Here is a 19,741-nt window from a genome sequence, read left to right on the forward strand (position 1 = left end):
TGCTTCCAGATAAAGCCTGTTTGTGTTGGAGTATCACATTGCTCCTACTTGAGGTCAACAGCTGATGGCTGAGCGCTCAGCTAACAAATCGGGTACTGAAGAAGGTGTTTTCAATGGAAGCACAGCACAAAGTTATGGACTGAACCTTTAATGAGCTGTAACCATAGGCTCCCAGGCATCTCACCTTCCATGTCCCCTAAGTTTGCGCTAAATAAGTGTTCACAGATAAACTAGAGAAGCTCTAAATAATGAGACTTGAAATAGTCACATGTCCTTGTGCTAACAAGTGCAATCACTCGCTCCTGAGTGGAAACAACTGGGGTGATAGTACTGCAGGGAAGGCTGACCCGAATTCAATCCCCAGAATCTCATATACTCCCTGAATCTGCCAAGAGTGACTCCTGAGTGCAGAGCCAGGAGTAAACCCTGAGCTTGGCCAAATGTGACCTGAAGCAAAACAAAACAGAAAACTGGACACTAGGTTGGAGTGAAGAGAACATTGGCTGTGCTTACAAGGCAACCAGGGTTCAATTATCAGCATCCCATAATGATGCCCAGAGACAACCAGAGTGATCCCTGATCATGGAGCCAGAAGTAAGCCCTGGGTGTGGCTGGGTGTGGTCCCCAAATAAAACAGAAATCATAAACTGATAGGTAAATGAACCAAGAGCAGGCTTTGCATGTGAGAATCTGGGGCTTAATCCCCAAGACTGCATGGTCTCCTAAGTTTCATTGAGTACTCCCTCCAGCCCACGAGAACCATTTCTTGGTAGTAGGCATAGAATTTTCTGGAAGGTTTTTTTCAGCATGGCTGAAGGCCTAATGTTTTCCACTGCTCACTGGCATTGCTGCCGGCAGGAGAAGGAAGGTTCTGGCTGGGAGTAGCATCTACCTTTCCTCTGACTTTTCTCACACAGGACCCCCTTTCTCTCAGGGTACACAGTCGGAGTGAGAAGATGCAGGTATTTTTTCAACTCTTCCCTTCATCTAATTCAAGCCATTCAAAACTTTCCAGATAAAAGTAATTGCTGTGTTATCGCTCTGGTCCCCAGAAAGAGATTTTCTTTTCTTTCTTCTTTTTTTTTTAGAAAAATATTTTCGGGGGCCGGGCGGTGGCGCTAAAGGTAAGGTGCGCCTGCCTTGCCTGCGGTAGCCTTGGACGGACCGCGGTTCGATCCCCCGGTGTCCCATATGGTCCCCCAAGCCAGGAGCAACTTCTGAGCGCATAGCCAGGAGTAACCCCTGAGCGTTACCGGGTGTGGCCCAAAAACCAAAAAAAAAAAATATTTTCAACACAAGTGTGGGGTGGGGTGGGGATATGGGATGGGGGTGTGAGAAGTGTGTGGCCCATTTGGTAGTGCTTATGAAGCCTCTATTCATTTACATAAAATGAAATACTAACAGTGACAGTAAGCTGCCTTGCAATCCTCCTTAATGTCTTTTTAATGGGTTCCTGGGTTGGAAATTGAAGCTCAGTTCCCACATCTGTGGCGCTTGTTAACCTCTGGAAGAACTTCTAGCCAACCTCCCACCTGCACATTAACACTCAGTTTAGGTCCTTCCATTGACACCCCCAACCCCCACTGTTCAGGAAGGTTAATGTCCTGGGAATATGTAGCTGCCTTCCGGGCCCCTTCAGGCTCTGAACTTTCACTGATGAACAAGTGGGAGGTTGTGCGTTCATTTGTGCATTCCCAAGTTCCTGGGCTTAGACACTAGGCAAGTTCTTCAGCCTGGAATTGAGAAATTAATGGTCTTTCATGTCTGGCTGTTTTATGCTTGTTAATAATAGACAAGCATATGGCAGTGCCTGTGAAATCATCAGAGTTGATAAGTATTCCCTCACCTCTGATGCCCATAAAATAAAAAGGTGGAGCCACTCAAGAAGGAGCATTCTATTTGGGAAGAAAGATGTAGACTTCTACAGATGATTCCCTGGCCCTTGGCTCATTGGGTTTCTGTGGGAAGTAAATGTGTCAAGGAATGAACGAGCCCTTGAATCAGAGTTTGCCAGAGAACAGACAGGCCCCATCCTTTCTTTGGGCAGAAATGCTAGCCGAGAAAAGAAAAAAAATATTGGATGGGACCCAGGGGCCAAGTGGTCTCAGGAACATTGAGTGGAGTTGGGGGGAAAGGTCAGATCTAAATACCCAAGTCAAAGTCAACAATAGAATCAAGAGACCCAAACTATAACAAGCTAAACACAAAATGTTAGACTAGAAGTCTGTGATGCATGCTGGGAACTATGGTGGGGGAGGTCAACACTGGTAGTGGAATGGCCCTAATTCATTGTCACTATATGCTGGAAATACAGCTGTAAAAGACCTGTCATTCACAATGGTCTCAATAAAAACTTTAAAAGAAATAAAGAACTGTTAGATGAAGTCAAATGCATTTTCAAAACAGGGTGGTCAGTTAATTTAGAATTTCTGATGACTAAGAATAAATTTTTCAGGGCCAGAGTGATAGCACAGTGGTAGGGCATTTGCCTTATACATAGCAGACCCAGAATGGAACTGGGTTTGATTCCCAGCATCCCATATGGTCCCCTGAGCCTGCCAGGTGTGATTTCTGAGTGCAGAACCCCTGAGTGCTGCCAGATGTGGCCCCCAAACAAAACAAAATAAAACAAAAAGTATAATTTTTTCAGTATGTGGTTCAAATATTGCTCAAAACAGAATGAAAAGCTATTTATTACTCATCAAATTCAGTGAACTTCATTGTCTAGGTTTTATCTGGCAACTAATTCCTTCTTTCTTGCATTTTTTTTTCTTCTTGCACTTCTGGTCTCAATTTTCTTCTTTTTGACTAACAAATGTTAAGGGAACTTTGTTGGAATCATTAGAGAAAATTTCTGTCTCCCCCCCCAGTGAAGACTGTAATTTTCTCTAATTTGTTTAGAGATTAGGTTTGTTGTTTTTTTTTTCCCACATAAAGGCTTTACAATTACAAATCCTTTTCACACTACATACTTTGGTTCCTGGAACATAATAAGTGCCTAATGAATACTGATCAATTGAGGGAATGAATGCATCCCTCCCTGAACAAATTGTCCTAATCTATATGTTCTAAGAAAATGCTGCTTTAAAGACTTTTGGGGGAACAGTCACACCTTGTAGTACTCAGGGCTTACTTATTCTTGGCTCTGCCCTCAGGGATCCATACTGACGGTGCTCAGGGACTCTATACGGTGCTAGAAATTGAAAATAGCTGTGTGCAAGGCAAGTGCCCTACCTGCTCTATTATATCACTTTGACTTGAAAATCTAGTTGTTTTCAGGTAACATGATCAACTGCTTTCAAGATGGGAGGGTTGCTGGGGGAAATTTCTCATTTCTTTGAGATTTTCTTCAGGTTGATAGAGATTAATATTAAAACAGAGTAGAAGTATAAAAACATGCCATTACATAGATATGGAGAATTTACAGGGTTCTAGTTCTAGAGTAAATGAGGATAGAAAGAACTTTTATCTAAGGCTAATGAAAGTGATCCTGGAGGATCAAGAAAATGAAGACAAGAAGAGGGGTGACTCAGAAAACCAATTGCCAGGGCTTCACTCCTGAGCAAGCTCCCCACCTGAGGTGGGTCTGGGAGGTGACTCAAAAATGCTCTGTTCATGGAAGATGGCAGCCCAAGTTCTGTCCAGCACTCCAGCTTCCTAGGTAAATGGCAGGGTCTCTTCCATGAAATCCATCTTTGGGGTTTTTTTTGCTCCCCTTTCTTCCCAGTAAGATGCAGACATGGACTGCATACTGTCTTCTCCATGTGGGCTGAACTTGACCATTACAAGGGACCCTGTAAGAGGGAGGTAGACATAAGGCCCTCTAAGCTCAGAGAAGGGGAAGGAGCAGCCTTGCCTCCCCCTTCTGATCTCCAAGATAAATACATCTGTGGTGTTTTAAGCCACTAGATTTGTAGGAACTTGTTCTAGCAATGGTAGGAAAATAATACAAAGGGTATTGAATTGATCAACAAAGAGTTGCTGTGTGTGTGTGTGTGTGTGTGTGTGTGTGTGTGTGTGTGTGTGTGTGTATGTGTGTGCCAGGAGCTTGGCTGGGAGCCATACAACAGAAAGATCTGATGCACCAAGAGAGGGGAGGAATAGGAAATGAGCAGATGGGAAGAAAAAAGGGTCAATGGAGATGGAAACAGGCTTAGCTCCAAGATGAAAGGGCAGAGCCATTAGTCCACTAGAGCTGGTGTCACAGAAGATGGTAGACTAGGTTGAGTTTGGGAGTGGAGTGATATAGGGGAAGACGTTTCTCTTGCATTGAGCTGACCCAGGTTCAATATCTGGCATCCCTTATGGTTCCCTGTCTTGCCAGGAGTGATTCCTGAGCACAGGGCCGGGGTTACCTGAGCACTGCTCGATATGGCCTCAAACCAAAAAATACAAAAACAGACTAGGTTGAAAAAGCAGGAATGTATCGTCTCATAGCTCTGGAGGTTCAAGCTCAAGTTCAGTTGTGCCCCTCACCAGGCCCTCATGGTCCTTAATGCATGCACTACGCCCTAGTGTCCAAGTGTCCAAATGTCCTCTGATATGGGCACCTATTTGGAGGAGGACCTAGGAAGGGGCCAGAGATTGCTCATACAAATTTGGAAGGAGGGCATAAGATAGCTCCTCACTGAGGAACAGATTATGAAATGGGGCTTTCAGATTAAAAGTGGTCTACAGTTGAACCACCTGACAGATGGAACTATGTAGAGCAACGGTTCTGGGTAGTCTCCTTGAAACAAAAGCCTTGGAGACACCACTCCAAAACTGGGGAAGGACAGCACAAAGAGGGGCACCATCGCCCCATGATCAGTGGTAAGTTTCAGGCTAGACTCGTCTAGATCCGCCACCTTCCCTCTCAGAGAGCTCTGGTTAAGGAGATAATCCTATCAACATTGTTTGCTCGATGCTTTCCTAAACTCCAGTGTTTATGCTTATCTTCTCGTTGGCACCTCACTTTCCCTTGTCAATGCTTCTGCTATGTCCTCATACCTTGCATGTATCCCATTTCCTCTTGTCCTATATAAGCATTGTTAGAATGGAATAAAGTGTCATTTTTATTTTCAGGTCATTAGTCTTGGACCCATTCTTTCCCAGTCATCAGCTGAGAGTAATATTCTCATTCCTGAATGCACTGAGAGGACAGAAGTGGAGTCTTGCCTGTTGACAGGGTCAACACAGTCTACCAAATAAGCATGTCCAGGAAGTCAAGGTTCTGGGCGTAGGTGACTCAACTGCTATGCAAAGTGCAAATGAAGAAAGAAAGTTTTGGGGGTGTGTGTGGGACAAATGGCAACAAAGGGCTTAAGTCTGTAGACTAGGAAGGGGTGCTAGATCAGGCCTCATTTCCTTGTTTTGGCCATTGTGCTTAGGTTAGATAAATATCAATATTTTCAGAAGCTTGGGTGATGGATATATGGGAACTCTGATACTTTGAGAACTTTATTATTTATTTTTGTTTGGTTTGCAATTATTTTAAACCACAAATCTAGACTCAGTGTACAAGAAGGTGAACAAATTGGAGTGATAGACAATGGAAATGGGCAGGGGATGAGAGGGGGTAGAGAGACAGGGGCATTGGCATGGCAGGATTGTCTGATTCAAAGATTCAGGAAGTAGAATCTGCCAAAGCCCAGAATATGTCTGGGGAGGAATTATTCATAGGCATAAACTTGCAGCAGGACCCTCAGGGCCTGATTCACATTTAGGAAAAGCTCCATGTTTGACACTTTTGTGTTGTCATCAATGAATGGTCCATTTTCCACTTATCCCCCATGTGTAAAATCATTCCACGCGTCGTATCTCCAAGCCCAGGTGAACGACTCTAAAGCAGGGTCACGCATGAAATAATCCAAACCAGGCTGTGGGTGAAACATGTGTAGCCTGGCAATCTTCTACCTAGTATGGAGCCCTGAAGCCTGCTAGAACTACCATTTTTATTGAGTAAAGTGACCTCCCCAAGGTGGAGCAACTAACCTGAGCCTGTCCCACCCAGGTTTACATATAGACAATCTTTGTTTTGGGTGAAACCAAGTTGTAAACAAACAGTTACCAAGAAACTAGGGATGAACTTTGGTTTAGGTCAAATAAGGTGTAACCTAATACCCGTAAATGAGTAAATTCCCAGCATGTAAGAGAAGACCACGATTTGGACAACTAAGATTTATTATTTATTCCTTAACTCCACACTCCTTTCCCAGGATTTACTTAATCATTTTATTTGTTTTGCTTTGGATCAGTTGTGCTCGGGGCTTCTGAGGTCAAGAGTCACCCTTGGCAAGGCTATGGGGAATATATGTAGTGCCAGGAAACAAACTCAGGTCAAATGTATGCAAAACAAGACAAGGGAAGTAACAGCTCCACTATCTCTCAGACCCCAAGTAAAGCTATCATTTTATTTTTTATTTTTAAAGCTGAACAAAACTTTAATCTGCCTACCAACAGCTTCTAATTGACCAGGTCATAATTCTCTTTTGCAAGATACAAACCCTGCCCAAGGTCATGAATAGGATTATATAGGGAAGGGATATAGGGAGGTTCTAGCTTTTTGGTCATCTTTTTTTTTTTTTTTTTTTTTTGAGGTTCTTTAAAATGATTGGCAGTTGTCTAGGGGCACCTTTCTACTGCTCCCTTGTGTTCTTCCCTGATAGGGTCCCTGGTGTGGTCAGGTAGCTTGAGGCAGTGTTAATGAAATAGTCTTGAGGAAAAATAGCATGTGGCTTAGACCATGTGGACATTACAAAATGCCAAAGAGATAACACAGCGGTAGGTCATATACCTTGCATGCAGCTGATCCAGGACATCCAATGGTTCAAATCCCAGCATCCCATATTATCCCCTGTGCCTGCCAGGAGTGATTTCTGAGCACATAGCCAGAAATAATCCCTGAGCACTGCTGGGTGTGACCCAAAAACCAAACCAACAAACAAACAAACCCAAAATGGCGTCCCTTCTTGTTCAGAATCTGAAAGAAGCTTGCCACATGGCCTTTACAAAATGGCTTCCCTCCATGTTTGGAACCCAGGACCCCAAATCTTTGACTGTCCTTGTGGTTCCTAGTTCTTTGTTATGGACACATACTGGAACTTTAGAAAAAGCATCTTAAATGCACCTATGAGTGCCTAAATAAAATGGGTGAGGAAATTAATTATCTAAGTACCTACTAAGAAAATCATTTAACAAAAAAAAAAAAAAAAAGAACAATGGCCTGGGAGGTTTTTCAGGGTGATTGGGTGAACCACTATTCATACCAGGAAGCATAATCTTTCCTTCACCTTTTCCACTTCTGCAAACTAGTCTACACCTGCTGCAGTGTTTCAAGTGTTAGCATAGAAACAACATTGCTCTCCAAGAGCCTAGGTCTAGTCCACGCCTGTTCTGGAGAGCAACTTCAGCTAGGGAGGCAACTTGTTCTTCTAACATCTGGCTATCATTTTATTTTATTATTATTTTTTTAATTTGAGGGCCACACCTACTGTGCTCAGGGCTTACTCCTGGTAAGTGCTCAGGCACTTTTGGCGGGGCTCAGAGGACTTATGTGGTGCCAGGGATAAAACCCAGGTCGGTGTATGCAAGCCATGTGCTTTCCCTCTCAAGTACTATCTCTCAGGTCCTCTATGTGACCATCTTTCAGTGCACAAGTTTTGAGGTTATCAAACAAGTCTTGCTACCATCATCAATGATTGCAGAACCTCCATCTAAAAGAACCTTATACCCTGTTAGTACACACACACACACACACACACACACACACACACACACACACACACACACACACACACACACACAAGCAATCTGCGCCTGCGGCTTGGATCAGCCTGTTGTGCTTCGCTTAGTTCCTGTCCGGTGCCGGGCATCCTGTCATCCCTGGTCCAGCCACCTTTCAAAAGCGCGGCCCCGCCCACAGCATGCCGCCACCCGATTGGCCAGCGCGGGCTGGGTGTGCGCGGCGCCGGCCAATGGCGTCGGGCGGAGCAGGTGCTGGGGGCGGGCGGGGCGTGGCCAGGAGCCGGGGGCGGCCGGTGGGCGTGGCCGGGACGGAGCCGCCGGCTGAAGGCCCGGAGCCGGCCCGGGACTCCGCTTGCAAGCCAGCCAGCCGGCCGGGGCAGCGATCGCGGGCTCGGACATGGCGAGCTGGTGGCGGGCGCTGCTGGGCACGGCTCAGCGCCACCCGTGGCCCACGAACGTGCTGCTCTACACCACTCTCTTCTCTTCTGGGGACGTGCTGCAGCAGCGGATGCGGGGCGGCCCGATGGATTGGCAGCAGACGCGGTGCGTGGCCACCATGGCCGTGACCTTCCACGGCAATTTCAACTACGTGTGGATGCGCCTGCTGGAGCGCGCGCTGCCTGGCCGCTCGCCGCGCATCATCCTGGCCAAGGTGTTCTGCGACCAGACGATGGCTTTCCCCCTGGGCATCTCGGTCTTCTACACGGGTGAGGGAGGACCTGGCCTGGAGGGTGGTTGGGGGACGCGGTGGGGAAGGGAAGGGGGCCCCGGATTTGGAATTGGGGGGGATCTGGGAGGTCCAAAGTGTTGGCAGGACTGGGGTGGGGGGAACTGGAGGCCGAGGTGCAGCTCTCTCTCTCTCTCTCTCTCTCTCTCTCTCTCTCTCTCTCTCTCTCTCTCTCTCTCTCTCTCTCTCTCTCTCTCTCTCTCTCTCTCTCTCTCATTTCTCCACGTGTTTGGGGATCCAGGGAGCAGAGGACAGAGGGCAAAAGAGGATGCAAGACATGCTGGTAGGGCATGTGGTAGGATTTGGCGGAGAGACAAAAGTTCAGGGGACTGTAAAGGTCAGGATGGAGTATAAGGATCAAGGTGCAAGGGCTGGGAAGTCTAGAGGGCAGTGATTATAGAGGGAAATGGAGAGGAGGAGGCCAGAAACAGATAGGGGCAAGGTTCACTGAGTCCTTGGGGTTCTAGGTTGGAGGTTTCAGGGTTCTGGGGCCTAGTAAGAACTGGGGTGTGTGAATGTGTGTGTAGTGCCTGGGGTTCCACTTCTCCAGAAGTAACGATTCCTGGGAATTTGAAGAGACCCTAGACTTACACTGTAACAGCTGCAACCTCTGTAAGCCAGTGATATTGGGCAGGCTGGTCTATCCCCTGAAAAGCCTGATCCCCAGACTCCAGGTGCCCCTTTCCAGACAATAAACAAGAGGGGTGGTGAATCCATTGCTCAGGTTTGGTTCCCCAGACACTTCACAATTCCTGGTCCAACTCCTGCTCTGGCAGGCAAGATTTTCCTTACAGAGGTGCCATCCATATCTTAACTCACCACAGAATGTTAGGGAACTGGGGCCAGAGAGATAGTCCATCAGGTAAGGTGCTTAGCTGACCCAAGTTGGATCATCAGGGCCTCCAAGGATCCCCCAAGCCCCATCAGGATTGATTCCCTGAGCACAGATATTGTAGTAGGATGTACCTCAGTTTCTCCCCCAAAATATGAAGGGACCTGAAGGACCTCCCATGGAAGAACTCCACTTTTGTGAGTTCAGGGAAACGCCTTCTCAGAAAAAAAATATTCCTGTGTTGGGGCTGGAGAGGTGGCGCTAGAGGTAAGGTGTCTGCCTTGCAAACGCTAGCCAAGGAAGGACCGAGGTTTGATCCCCCAGCATCCCATATGGTCCCCCCAAGCCAGGGGCGATTTCTGAGCACTTAGCCAGAAGTAACCCCTGAGCATCAAACGGGTGTGGCCCAGAAAACCAAAAAAAAAAAAAAAAAAAAAAAGTATTCCTGTGTCCTGAGGAACCAATTTTGAGAGACTTCTTTGGGGGTCTTAATGAAAGGGACTCTGTGATCCCCAACCCCCTAATAAGAGGTTTTGGTAGGCTGGAAAGTACATGAGCTGGGGACATAACATCATTTCCTGGAAAATTTCAAGGATCCTGCACCTGCCTTGACTTTGGACCCAACAGATTTGCCTCATGGTTGAAGTGGTCAGGTGTTGCTGCTTTGAGGAAATCAATATGGCTTATTCGATTCTATTTTGGCGACCAAATTCAGTTCTTTCCTCAAAGGAAACCCAAAGAAAGGCAAGAGAGATAGCACAGAGGTAAGGCATTTGCCTTGCACGCGGCTGACTGGGCAGACCTGGATTTGATTCCTGGCATCCCATATAGTTGACAAGCCTACCAGGAGAGATCTTTGAGCACAGAGCTGGGAGTAACCCCTGAACGCTGCTGGATGTGGCCAGAAACTAAACACAGACAAAAAAACAAAACCCGAAGGGCCTGAATGTCTGATGACACAGCCACCCTCATGGTCAGTATGGGAGGACACAGGACCCTGAAACAGAAGCTACTGGGTTCACTTCATCTGTTGGGCCCCACGTGTGGCTTCCAGTTGAGCTTTCACAAACAAGTGCTGGTTACTAGGAGAAAGGGCTGGGCAAAGCTCCCATTCAAGAAACCAGCCTCCCCTTTCATCTTCAAAGCAGCCAGTGAGGCAGAGAGTGATAATATGATAATCACAAGACTCTTCCTGTGCTATAGACAAGGAGATCAGGGCACGAAGTGGATGACTGGCTTTGTCCAAGAAAACATCCTGTGCCACCTTCCTTAATCTTTCATGGGGAAGGGGGATTTGGTAGACTGGAAGGGGCATGAGCTGGGGACGTGACATCATTTCCTGCCTGACTATGTTTAGGATTTATTCCTGGCCCTGTGCTCAAGAGTACCTCTTGGCAGTGTTTGGGATGTAGTGCAGTGCCTGGGATCAAAATGGGGCTGCGCTGCTCTGGGGACTTCTGGTTTGGAAACTGCCTCAGTGAGATACTGGGTTGGAGATCTGACTCAGGAGCCTGAACTGGGGTTGGCTTCAGTCTACCGTTTTCATCTCTGAGCTGCCTTTCTCTTCTGTCACACTGCCAGCCTCCAGCCAAGTGTTAGGATGGAGTCTTGCAAAGGGCTTCAGTGGCCCTGGATAGGCTGACTTGGGGCCTGGGGTTTTTTGCTGGGCTGCTTTATGGGCAGAATCCTGCAATGGATTCACCCCAACCCCTCAAAATAATCACTTATTCTCCTTTCTCCTAGCTGTTGGAGAGAATTGTCAAAGCACCGACATTTTTAATTTTTTTCCTCTTTCCAAACTTAATTTTGTAATGATCATTTATAACCACAGAAGAGGATCTTAGAAGTAAAGTTTAGAGTATCTAACTTTGTTTTCCCTTTATTGATCCATCTCAAAAGTACTGAAATTTTATTTTCCCTTTCAAGGAGCACCCCCCCCCCATTTATCTCTCTTTAATTGCATGTTTATTTTTAAATGACTATTTAAACACCATGTTTTTGTTTTTAAATGACAATTTAAATATTGTGGTTATAAGGTTGTTCATATTACAGTCGGATTTTTTCTACATTTACATCTGTAAATGTAGATTTACAATTTTATTTACAAAGTTATTCTTGATTGAGTTTCAGTCATAAAATGTCCAACATTCTTCATCAGTGCACATTTCTTGCCACCATTGTCCCCAGTTTCCTTCCCATCCTCTCCCCATCTCTCTCCACTTACTGCCTTTATGCATACATTTTCTTTTTATTTATTTATTTATTTATTTATTTATTTATTTATTTATTTATTTATTTATTTATTTGGTTTTTGGGACACCCTGCGGTGCTTAGGGCTTACTCCTGGCTGTCTGCTCAGAAATAGCTCCTGGCAGGCACGGGGGACCATATGGGACACCGGGATTTGAACCAACCACCTTGGGTCCTGGATCGGCTGCTTGCAAGGCAAACACCGCTGTGCTATCTCTCCGGGCCCCTTTTTATTTTTTTGGGGGGGGGGGGTCAAACCCAGCAGCGCTCAGGGGTTACTCCTGGCTCTGTGCTCAGAAATCACTCTTGGCAGGCTTGGTAGACCATATGGGATTCCGGGAATCTAACCGAAGTCTGTCCAGGGTTGGCTGCATGCAAGGCAAATGCCTTACCACTATGCTATCTCTTGGGACCCTGGCATACGTTTTTCTTTTCTTTCTTTCTCTCTTCTTTTTTTTTAGACACTGGTTTGCAGTATTGTTACTAAGGAGTATCATGCATATAATTTTATTTCTTTTAAGTACTCAGTTCTTGTCTAGTGCTAATTTCCAACTATCATTGTCATAATGGACCCTAACTGCACCTCCCCACTCTTTTGGCAAGCTTTCTTTTTATTATTATTATTGTTTTTGGCAACTTTCTTTTAGGTTCTCCTAGCCCTCATCTCTATTGTCTCTGGATTTTATTACACACTATCTTATTTATTTTTTTTTATAGATTTCATAAGTGGCACTACCCTTTCTTATGCCCTTCTAAAAGCAGGGAGACTTTGCTTATACCTTGAACTTTTTCTCAATGTCCTTATACATCAAGGTGTTTCCAAATGTTTTTAGGGGGCCAGAGAGATAGCACGGAGGTAGGGCATTTGCCTTGCACACAGAAGGACGGTGGTTCGAATCCCAGCATCCCATATGGTCCCCTGAGCCTGCCAGGAGCAATTTCTAAGTGTAGAGTCAGGAGTAACCCCTGAGCGCTTCCAGGTGTGACCCAATACTCCCCCCCCAATGTTTTTAAATAGGTTGAATTGGTTTTTAGAAATCTGAACTTTCAGGTTTCTGATTACAATAATACTAACTAAAAATTGGTAGTTATTTGAATACTTGATCTGTCAATCCTTTAAATTAAATCAACTTTTTATTTTGTTGGAGGTTTCTGGTTATACTAGAAACAGTGCTTGGGGGACTATATATGTTGATGGGAATCAAGCTGGGGTCAGTCATGTGCAAGACAAGGGCCTTACCCACTGTATAATATCACCAGTTCCTACTATAATTACTTTTACTCTGCTAATCCTATTCTATCTTTGTCATTTTGTCAAAATTGAGCCGGTTTTGGGCCAGAGAGATAGCATGGAAGTAATGGTTTGCCATGCATGCAGAAGGACGGTGGTTTGAATCCCAGCATCCCATATGGTACTCAGAGCATGCCAGGAGTGATTTCTGAATGTTGCTGGGTGTGACACATATATATGTGTATATATATATATATATATATATATATATATATATATATATATATATATATATATATATAGCTGGTTTTGGAATTGAAATTATATTCTGTTTTCACTATTGGGTTGGAAGGACCATTTGGGTGAATGAATGGAGTGGACATTTAGCATATTAGAATAGGAAATTTTAAAGCAAATGTGAGCATTATAAGATGTTCTCCTCCCAAAAATGTTCTTCCCATGAACTTAAAAAAGACTTTCGCTGTGTGTTTGTGCCAATAGGTATGAGTATTCTCCAGGAAAAAGAGGACGTGTTTTTGGAATTGAAACAGAAATTCTGGAATACATATAAGGTAAAATAGACATCTGATAATGAAACTAAGATCTTTTGGTATCTTTTAAACATCTAATTATATTAGGGAAATATCCTTTTTGTTTGATTTGGTTTTGAGGCTGCACCCAGCAGTGCTCAAGGGTTATTTCTGGCTCTGCACTTTGGAATCACTACTGGTGGTTCTACGGGAACTTGGTGAGATGTTGGGGATCAAACCTGGATTGGCTGCATAAAACGCAAACCCACTGTGCTATTGCTCCAGCCCCAGTGAAAATATTCCTTTTTGGCGGGGAGGGTTTGGACCACACCCTGCAGTGCTCAGGGGTTACTCCTGACTCAGAAATCTCTTCTAGCAGGCTCGGGAGACCATATGAGATACTGGGAATCAAACCCTGGTTCATCCTGGGTCAGCTGTTTGCAAGGCAAATACCCTATCACTATACTATCACTCTGGCCCAGTGAAAATATTCTTGAATTAAGATTCTAGTGGATCTACACCAGGCACACTTTTCTGACAGTGAAGTCTTACTGGGTTGGGATGGACGAACGAGATGAGGCTCTAAGCATAAGCCTACTGAAGCATTGTCAGCTTCATGGCTGTGTCTACGTGATGGGCCCAAGGATAGGAAAGAAATCAGGTTTCTGTATATTAGCCACTGTTCACAATGATTTCTGACATGCTTCTATTTACTTTTCCTAGTAATTATTCCTGGGTGAATTTTGGGGGCCAATGAGGTCATGCTAGGGCCTACAGAGATGCTATAGGGGGGTAGGACACTTGCCTTCCATGCAGCAGACCTAGATTCAATTCCCAACATCCCATGTGATCCCTGAGCCTCACCAGGAATAATTTCTGAGTGCAGAGACAGGAATGATCCCTGGGCAAGTTGGATGTGGCCCCAAAACAAAAACAACAAACCAAAAAAAAATGGAAGATATTATTCCATAACAGATATTATAGGCTGTAAATGGTTTGATTGAGTCATTTTTCTCATAGGATGTAAGTGGTTTCATTGAGCCAGTGTTCTCAGGTGCACATTCTTCCAGGTACCTGGAAAAGAACCTTTTTTTTTCTGAGGGTTGAGAGCCTTCCAAGCGGTGATCAGGGCATTTTGGGGCTTACTCCTGAGTAGGAGTAGTAGGGCTTACACTGGTTCAACCAGGCTGCTGAGTTAAATACTCTCACTTCTTGATATGGTGTTTTTGGAACCAGCAGTGCAGGGTGGATAAGTGGGTAGTATTAAAAAAATCTTATCACCACAAAAGAATTAATTGAAAAAGGTGATACATCCAGGGATTATTTCCAGCCTTAAAATGAATCACCTGCAGTACTGATGGAAGGAAGAACTGCAGAAGAAGAGGGAATCATCAACATATGGCTTCAAACCATATGGCTTTCAGTTATCAAGTGAATAGAGTCAGAAAGAGGCCTATATCATTCAACAGAAGAGGCTAAACTATACAGTACAGTACAGTACAGTTTGCTCAGTTCAGATATATCCTGTCCAACAAATATTTATTCATTTATTCTACGATGATTTACTGAGTGAAGTCCTTAAAGCTTGGGAAAGTCAGAATATATTTTTTTTTTTTTTTTTTTTTGGTTTTTGGGTCTCACCCGGCAGTGCTCAGGGGTTACTCCTGGCTCCAGGCTCAGAAGTCGCTCCTGGCAAGCATGGGGGACCATATGGGACGCCGGGATTCGAACCGATGACCTTCTGCATGAGAGGCAAACGCCTTACCTCCATGCTATCTCTCCGGCCCCAGAATATATTTTTTAATCTCTGGCCTAGAGCATGTTCCAGTCTTTTGTTTGTCAAAGAATGATCATTTAGGTTTCTAGACTGGATACCAACTGGCCTAGGATTTCGCGTGTACTTAATTCCCATGAAAAGCAATGCCAAGATCATCTGATTGTAGCCTCTCACATTGAATGGTACCACTGACCTCTTTCTGATGTACCCACTTGATGACTGACCCAAGCAGGTTTGAAGCCACATGTAGCCTCTGATTCCTTCTACTTCTTCATCATTCCTCCTTCCATCAAAAACAAAATAGGCAGATGCCAGAGTGATAGCACTGCAAGGAGGGCATTTGCCTTGCACATGACAACCCAGGTTTGATTCCTGGTTGGTTTCCTGGAATGACCCTTGAATTCAGAGTCAGGAGTAACCCCTGAACACTATCAGGTATGGCCCCCAAACCAAAACCAACGAATGGGGATGGAAAGAGAAGTATTAGCAAGCAAAGCACTTGCCTTGTACATGGTTAACTTTTGTATGGTCCCATGAACACTATTTGGAGTGATCCCTGAGCACAGAGCCAGGAGAAAACCCTGAGCACAGCTGAGTATGGCCCAATCCCTCCTGCCACCCTTGACTACTCACTTCAAAAAGGAAACAGAATATTCAGAACGCTTCTATCCAAGTTAAGTATTGTCTTATTTCTATTTGTAATTAATAGTAAATCTAAGTCCTGTGCTTGCATCGGTCTACAAATCATTTATGTCTTTAACTCCTAACTTGTTCTGGTGCCTCTCATAGGTACTCAGCTGACCAGCTATGGACACTCTTTATACCAGCTATGGGTATGCAGAGTGCCCTTTATGTGATGAAATAGTATGTGTTGTTGTTTGTTAAACCACCTCCTGGCATCACAAGTTGTTCTAAGCTTATTGGACTGATGTTGGTGCTAACTTGCCATGGCTCTGGACTCAGACTTTCCCAGATGAGTCTTTGCTCTTTGTATTGAGGGAATATGTAGAAGACCAAGAGCTTTGCCTCCTAGGCCATTACCATGTAGACATTCTTATTCACACTTGGTCACTGTCATGTACTGGTGGTGCTGGGAATTGGGCCCGGAGTCACACAACCAAAGACGGTGCTTGACTATCAGGCCACATCCACCATATTTAGTTGCTTTTTCTTTTTCTTTTTGGTTTTTGGATCATGCCATGTGGTGCTCAGGCTTGACTCCTGGGTTCTGCACTCAGAAATTACTCCTGGCAGGCTCAAAGGATTGTATGGGATGTTGAGGTTAGAACCCAGTTTGGCATGTGCAAGGCAAAACAGCCTACCCATTGTGATATCATTCAACTCCCAGCTGCTTTTCTAAAAGAAAAAAAAACATTGCCTTATATAACACCATCTTTGAGTGTAATTCTCCTGATCATTTTTGCTAAAGTAGTAAAATAAAGTCTTTCTGTTGGTTGATTTGTTTTGGTTTGGCTTTATGGCCACATTTGGCAGTGTTCAAGGGCCAAGCCTGGTGGTACTAGTGACAGCATTATTTTAGGAGAACACATGTGGCTGTGCTGCGCAGGGCGAGGGGGGGAACCACATGGTGCTAAACACCAAACCTGGGGCTCCCACCTGCTTGGCTCCTTGGTTGTTATTATTATTTTTTAATTTATGCATGAGGGCTGGAGAGATAGTATATAGGTTGGGCGCTTGCCTTGCACACAGTCAAACTGGGTTTGATCTCTGGCATCTCATATGGTTGCCAAGTCCCACCAAGAGTGATTCCTATCTGCAGAGGCAGGTGTGGCCCTCAAACCAAACCAAACCAAAACAACATAAAAGCTTGATAATACCTATATCTCTGCATCATTTGCTAGGGTGCACAGGGAAGTTGCAATATCCAAAGTGTGTTATGTTGAAAGTAGATGCTCTTCTCTCCAAACTGGTTGCTTATTGGGGCCGTAGTAATAGCACAGCAGGTTGAGTGTTTGTCTTGCACACAGCCATCGTGGGTTTGATCCTCAGCATCCCATATGGTCCCCTGAGCCTTCCAGGAGCAATTTCTGAGCACAGAGCCAGGAGTTACCCCTCAGTGCTGCTTGGTGTGGCCTTAAAACAAAAACAAAAAACAAAATAACCCCAAAAAATAAAATAAAAAAAAGAAACAAACTGGTTGTTTTTCATCTTGCAAGTCTAACTTTGAAAAAAAAAAATTCCTACCTCATTCCCTTCCATCTCCAGCCTTCTCTTCCCTGGAGACCTCTGCAGTCTAATTTAAGCAGGTGTCTGAAATGCAATCCCTCCCCAGTGTTTGGTCAGCCTGATATTTCTTAATCTTTTGAAGAATGACTCTGAGTGTGTGTGTGTGTGTGTGTTGTGTGTTTGTGTGACATACACAGGCATGCTAATGAGGCTTTGCTTTTTTCCAGACCGGTTTGTTGTACTGGCCCTTTGTCCAGGTGAGTTCTGGCCCTGCAGGGGTGGTCACCACTTGGGACTGTGGCATCCACTGGGCACTGATGGACTCTCTCTTGCAGCTCACCAACTTCATCTTGATGCCCGTCCAGTGGAGAACCGCATACACGGGAGTCTGTGCTTTTCTCTGGGCCAGCTTCGTTTGTTACTCGCAGCAGACAGGCGACGGGACTCTGAAGTCTGTGTTCTCAAGCCTTTGGAAGCCTCTGGAGGCTGAGACAGCCAAAAGGCCCCAGGAGAAATGAGGTGTGAGGATTCAAGGGCTAGGCTGTCTTGTAGCAAAGTCTGCAAATCGTCCGTGAGGACAGTGGGTCATTTTTTCCCCCCAACTTTGTTATGTAGAGTCACTCTTTTGTAGAGTCAGTTGTTTCGGGGTGTCTTGTTTTATTTTGTTTAATTTATTTTTTAGTTGGGGGTCACTCGAGAGCAATTTCTGGCTCCATGCTTGGTGGACACACCTCTCAGTGTTGGGGGTACCAGGTGGTGCCACAGATGAAAAGAACCTGAGTCTTCTGAAAAGTCCACACTCCAGTGCATTCAACTAGCTCCCTGGTCTACCCTGTTTTTTGTTTGTTTGGTTTTGGTTTGGGGCCACACCCAGTGACACTCAAACCTTAATCTTGGCTCTGCACTCAGGAGTCACTCCTGGTGGTGCTAGGGGACCATATGGGATGCCAGAGACCGAACCCTGGTTGGCTGCATACAAGGCAAGCTCTTTTCCCACTTGTTATCTATCACTATGGCCTCACTATTGTTTTTAAATGGTCAATGAGAATTTAAAATTTTATTCTAAAAGCTCTTTTTTTTTTTTGTTCCTGGACTCTTTTTTTTCTTTTTTAGGTCTTTTGGCCTGACTCCTGATTCTGCACTCAGAAATTACTCTTGGCAGGCTCTAGGGACCATATGGGATGCTGAGGATAGAACCTGAATAGGCTAAGTGCAAGGCAAATGCCTTACCCACTGTGGTGTTGCTCCAGCTCCAGGGTCCTGTTTTTTTGTTTGTTTGTTTTCTTTTTTTTTTTTTTTTTTTTTTTTAGTGCCAGGATTAAATCTCAGGCTTCAGACATGCTCTTTACATTTTGGCCAGGAGCTCGACAGTATTAATTTCTAATATTGTCACTTCTGTAGGCTATTAATTAATGCAGTAGAGTTCAGTTCTCTTAGGTGAAGGGCAGCTGATTTAAAGAGCCCCACGTAGATTTTGTACATCAACAGTCTGGAATCTCAGGTGATTGCTACACTTTTGGATCAGATTCTCTTTTGTACCAGAAACTGTCCTTGTTGTAAATTTCTACTCTTAAGATCCAAAGAGCAGATAGAAAAAACAAATTCCCCCCTCCACTCCTCACAGCCCCGAATATTGCCTCATAATCTATGGTTATGCTACTAAAGTATTTTTGGTCTTTTTTAAATCAGAAGTAAACAAGCAGGTGACCTCAGTATGTCCCGTAGAGAAAGTATTTTGTTGATACTTTCTAATATTTTTATTGTTTTGAAAGCCTGTCTTAATATCTTTTAAATTGGAACATATGCAGTTGACTAAAAGCACAGCCATGTCTGAGAGATGAAATCCAAAAAACAATTGACTCTCAAAGAAAAATATTGAGCTACTTTCTGAAAGAATGAAGAATTTTAGGGCTGGGGAGAAAGTTCAGTGGGCTGGAACACAGACTTTGCATATGCTTTGCTTCCTGGGTTTGATCCCTGCCTTCATGTGGTTCCCCAAGCACCTTTGAGAATGACACAAACTCCAAGCGATGCCATCTATGACTCCCCAAAGCAAAAATAAAAAAATAATTAACAAAAAGAATAAAAAAATTCTTGTTTTTATGGTTTTTGGGCCACATTCAGCAGTGGTCAGGGCTTACTTCTGGCTCTGCTTTGTGTTGGGCTTGAAGGACCATCTAAGGTGCTGGGGACTAAACCCTAGTTGGCTGCATGCAAAGCAAACACCCTACATGTTATACTATTGTCCTGGAATCTCTGAGATATGAATATTACCTCCTCTTCTGGAGGTAAGACTTTTACTTATTAAAATTCCAGAGAAGGGCTGGAGCGATAGAATGGGGGGTGGGAATGGTGGGAGAGCATTTGTCTTGCACATGACTGGTTTAGATCTGATCCCTGCCATTCCATGTGGTGTTCTGAGCCCAGCAGGAGTGATTTCTGAGTGCAGAGTCAAGAATCAGCCCTGAGCACCACTGTGTGT

At 44.6% G+C, this 19,741-nt stretch overlaps 1 protein-coding gene across 1 annotated transcript; it reads left to right on the top strand.

Annotated features, from left to right (window-relative positions):
* Positions 1 to 8,070: 8,070 nt before the first annotated feature.
* On the top strand, positions 8,071 to 18,390 carry MPV17L (MPV17 mitochondrial inner membrane protein like). The gene is made up of 4 exons (XM_049768286.1): positions 8,071 to 8,432; positions 13,267 to 13,337; positions 17,487 to 17,516; positions 17,595 to 18,390. Exons 1-4 carry the CDS (start codon positions 8,123 to 8,125, stop codon positions 17,775 to 17,777), a joined length of 594 nt encoding a protein of 197 aa, XP_049624243.1. The 5' UTR covers positions 8,071 to 8,122; the 3' UTR covers positions 17,778 to 18,390.
* Positions 18,391 to 19,741: the final 1,351 nt, after the last annotated feature.

The sequence above is a fragment of the Suncus etruscus genome, chromosome 2 (genome assembly GCF_024139225.1).
Source record: "Suncus etruscus isolate mSunEtr1 chromosome 2, mSunEtr1.pri.cur, whole genome shotgun sequence".
In the NCBI taxonomy this organism is placed as follows: domain Eukaryota; kingdom Metazoa; phylum Chordata; class Mammalia; order Eulipotyphla; family Soricidae; genus Suncus; species Suncus etruscus.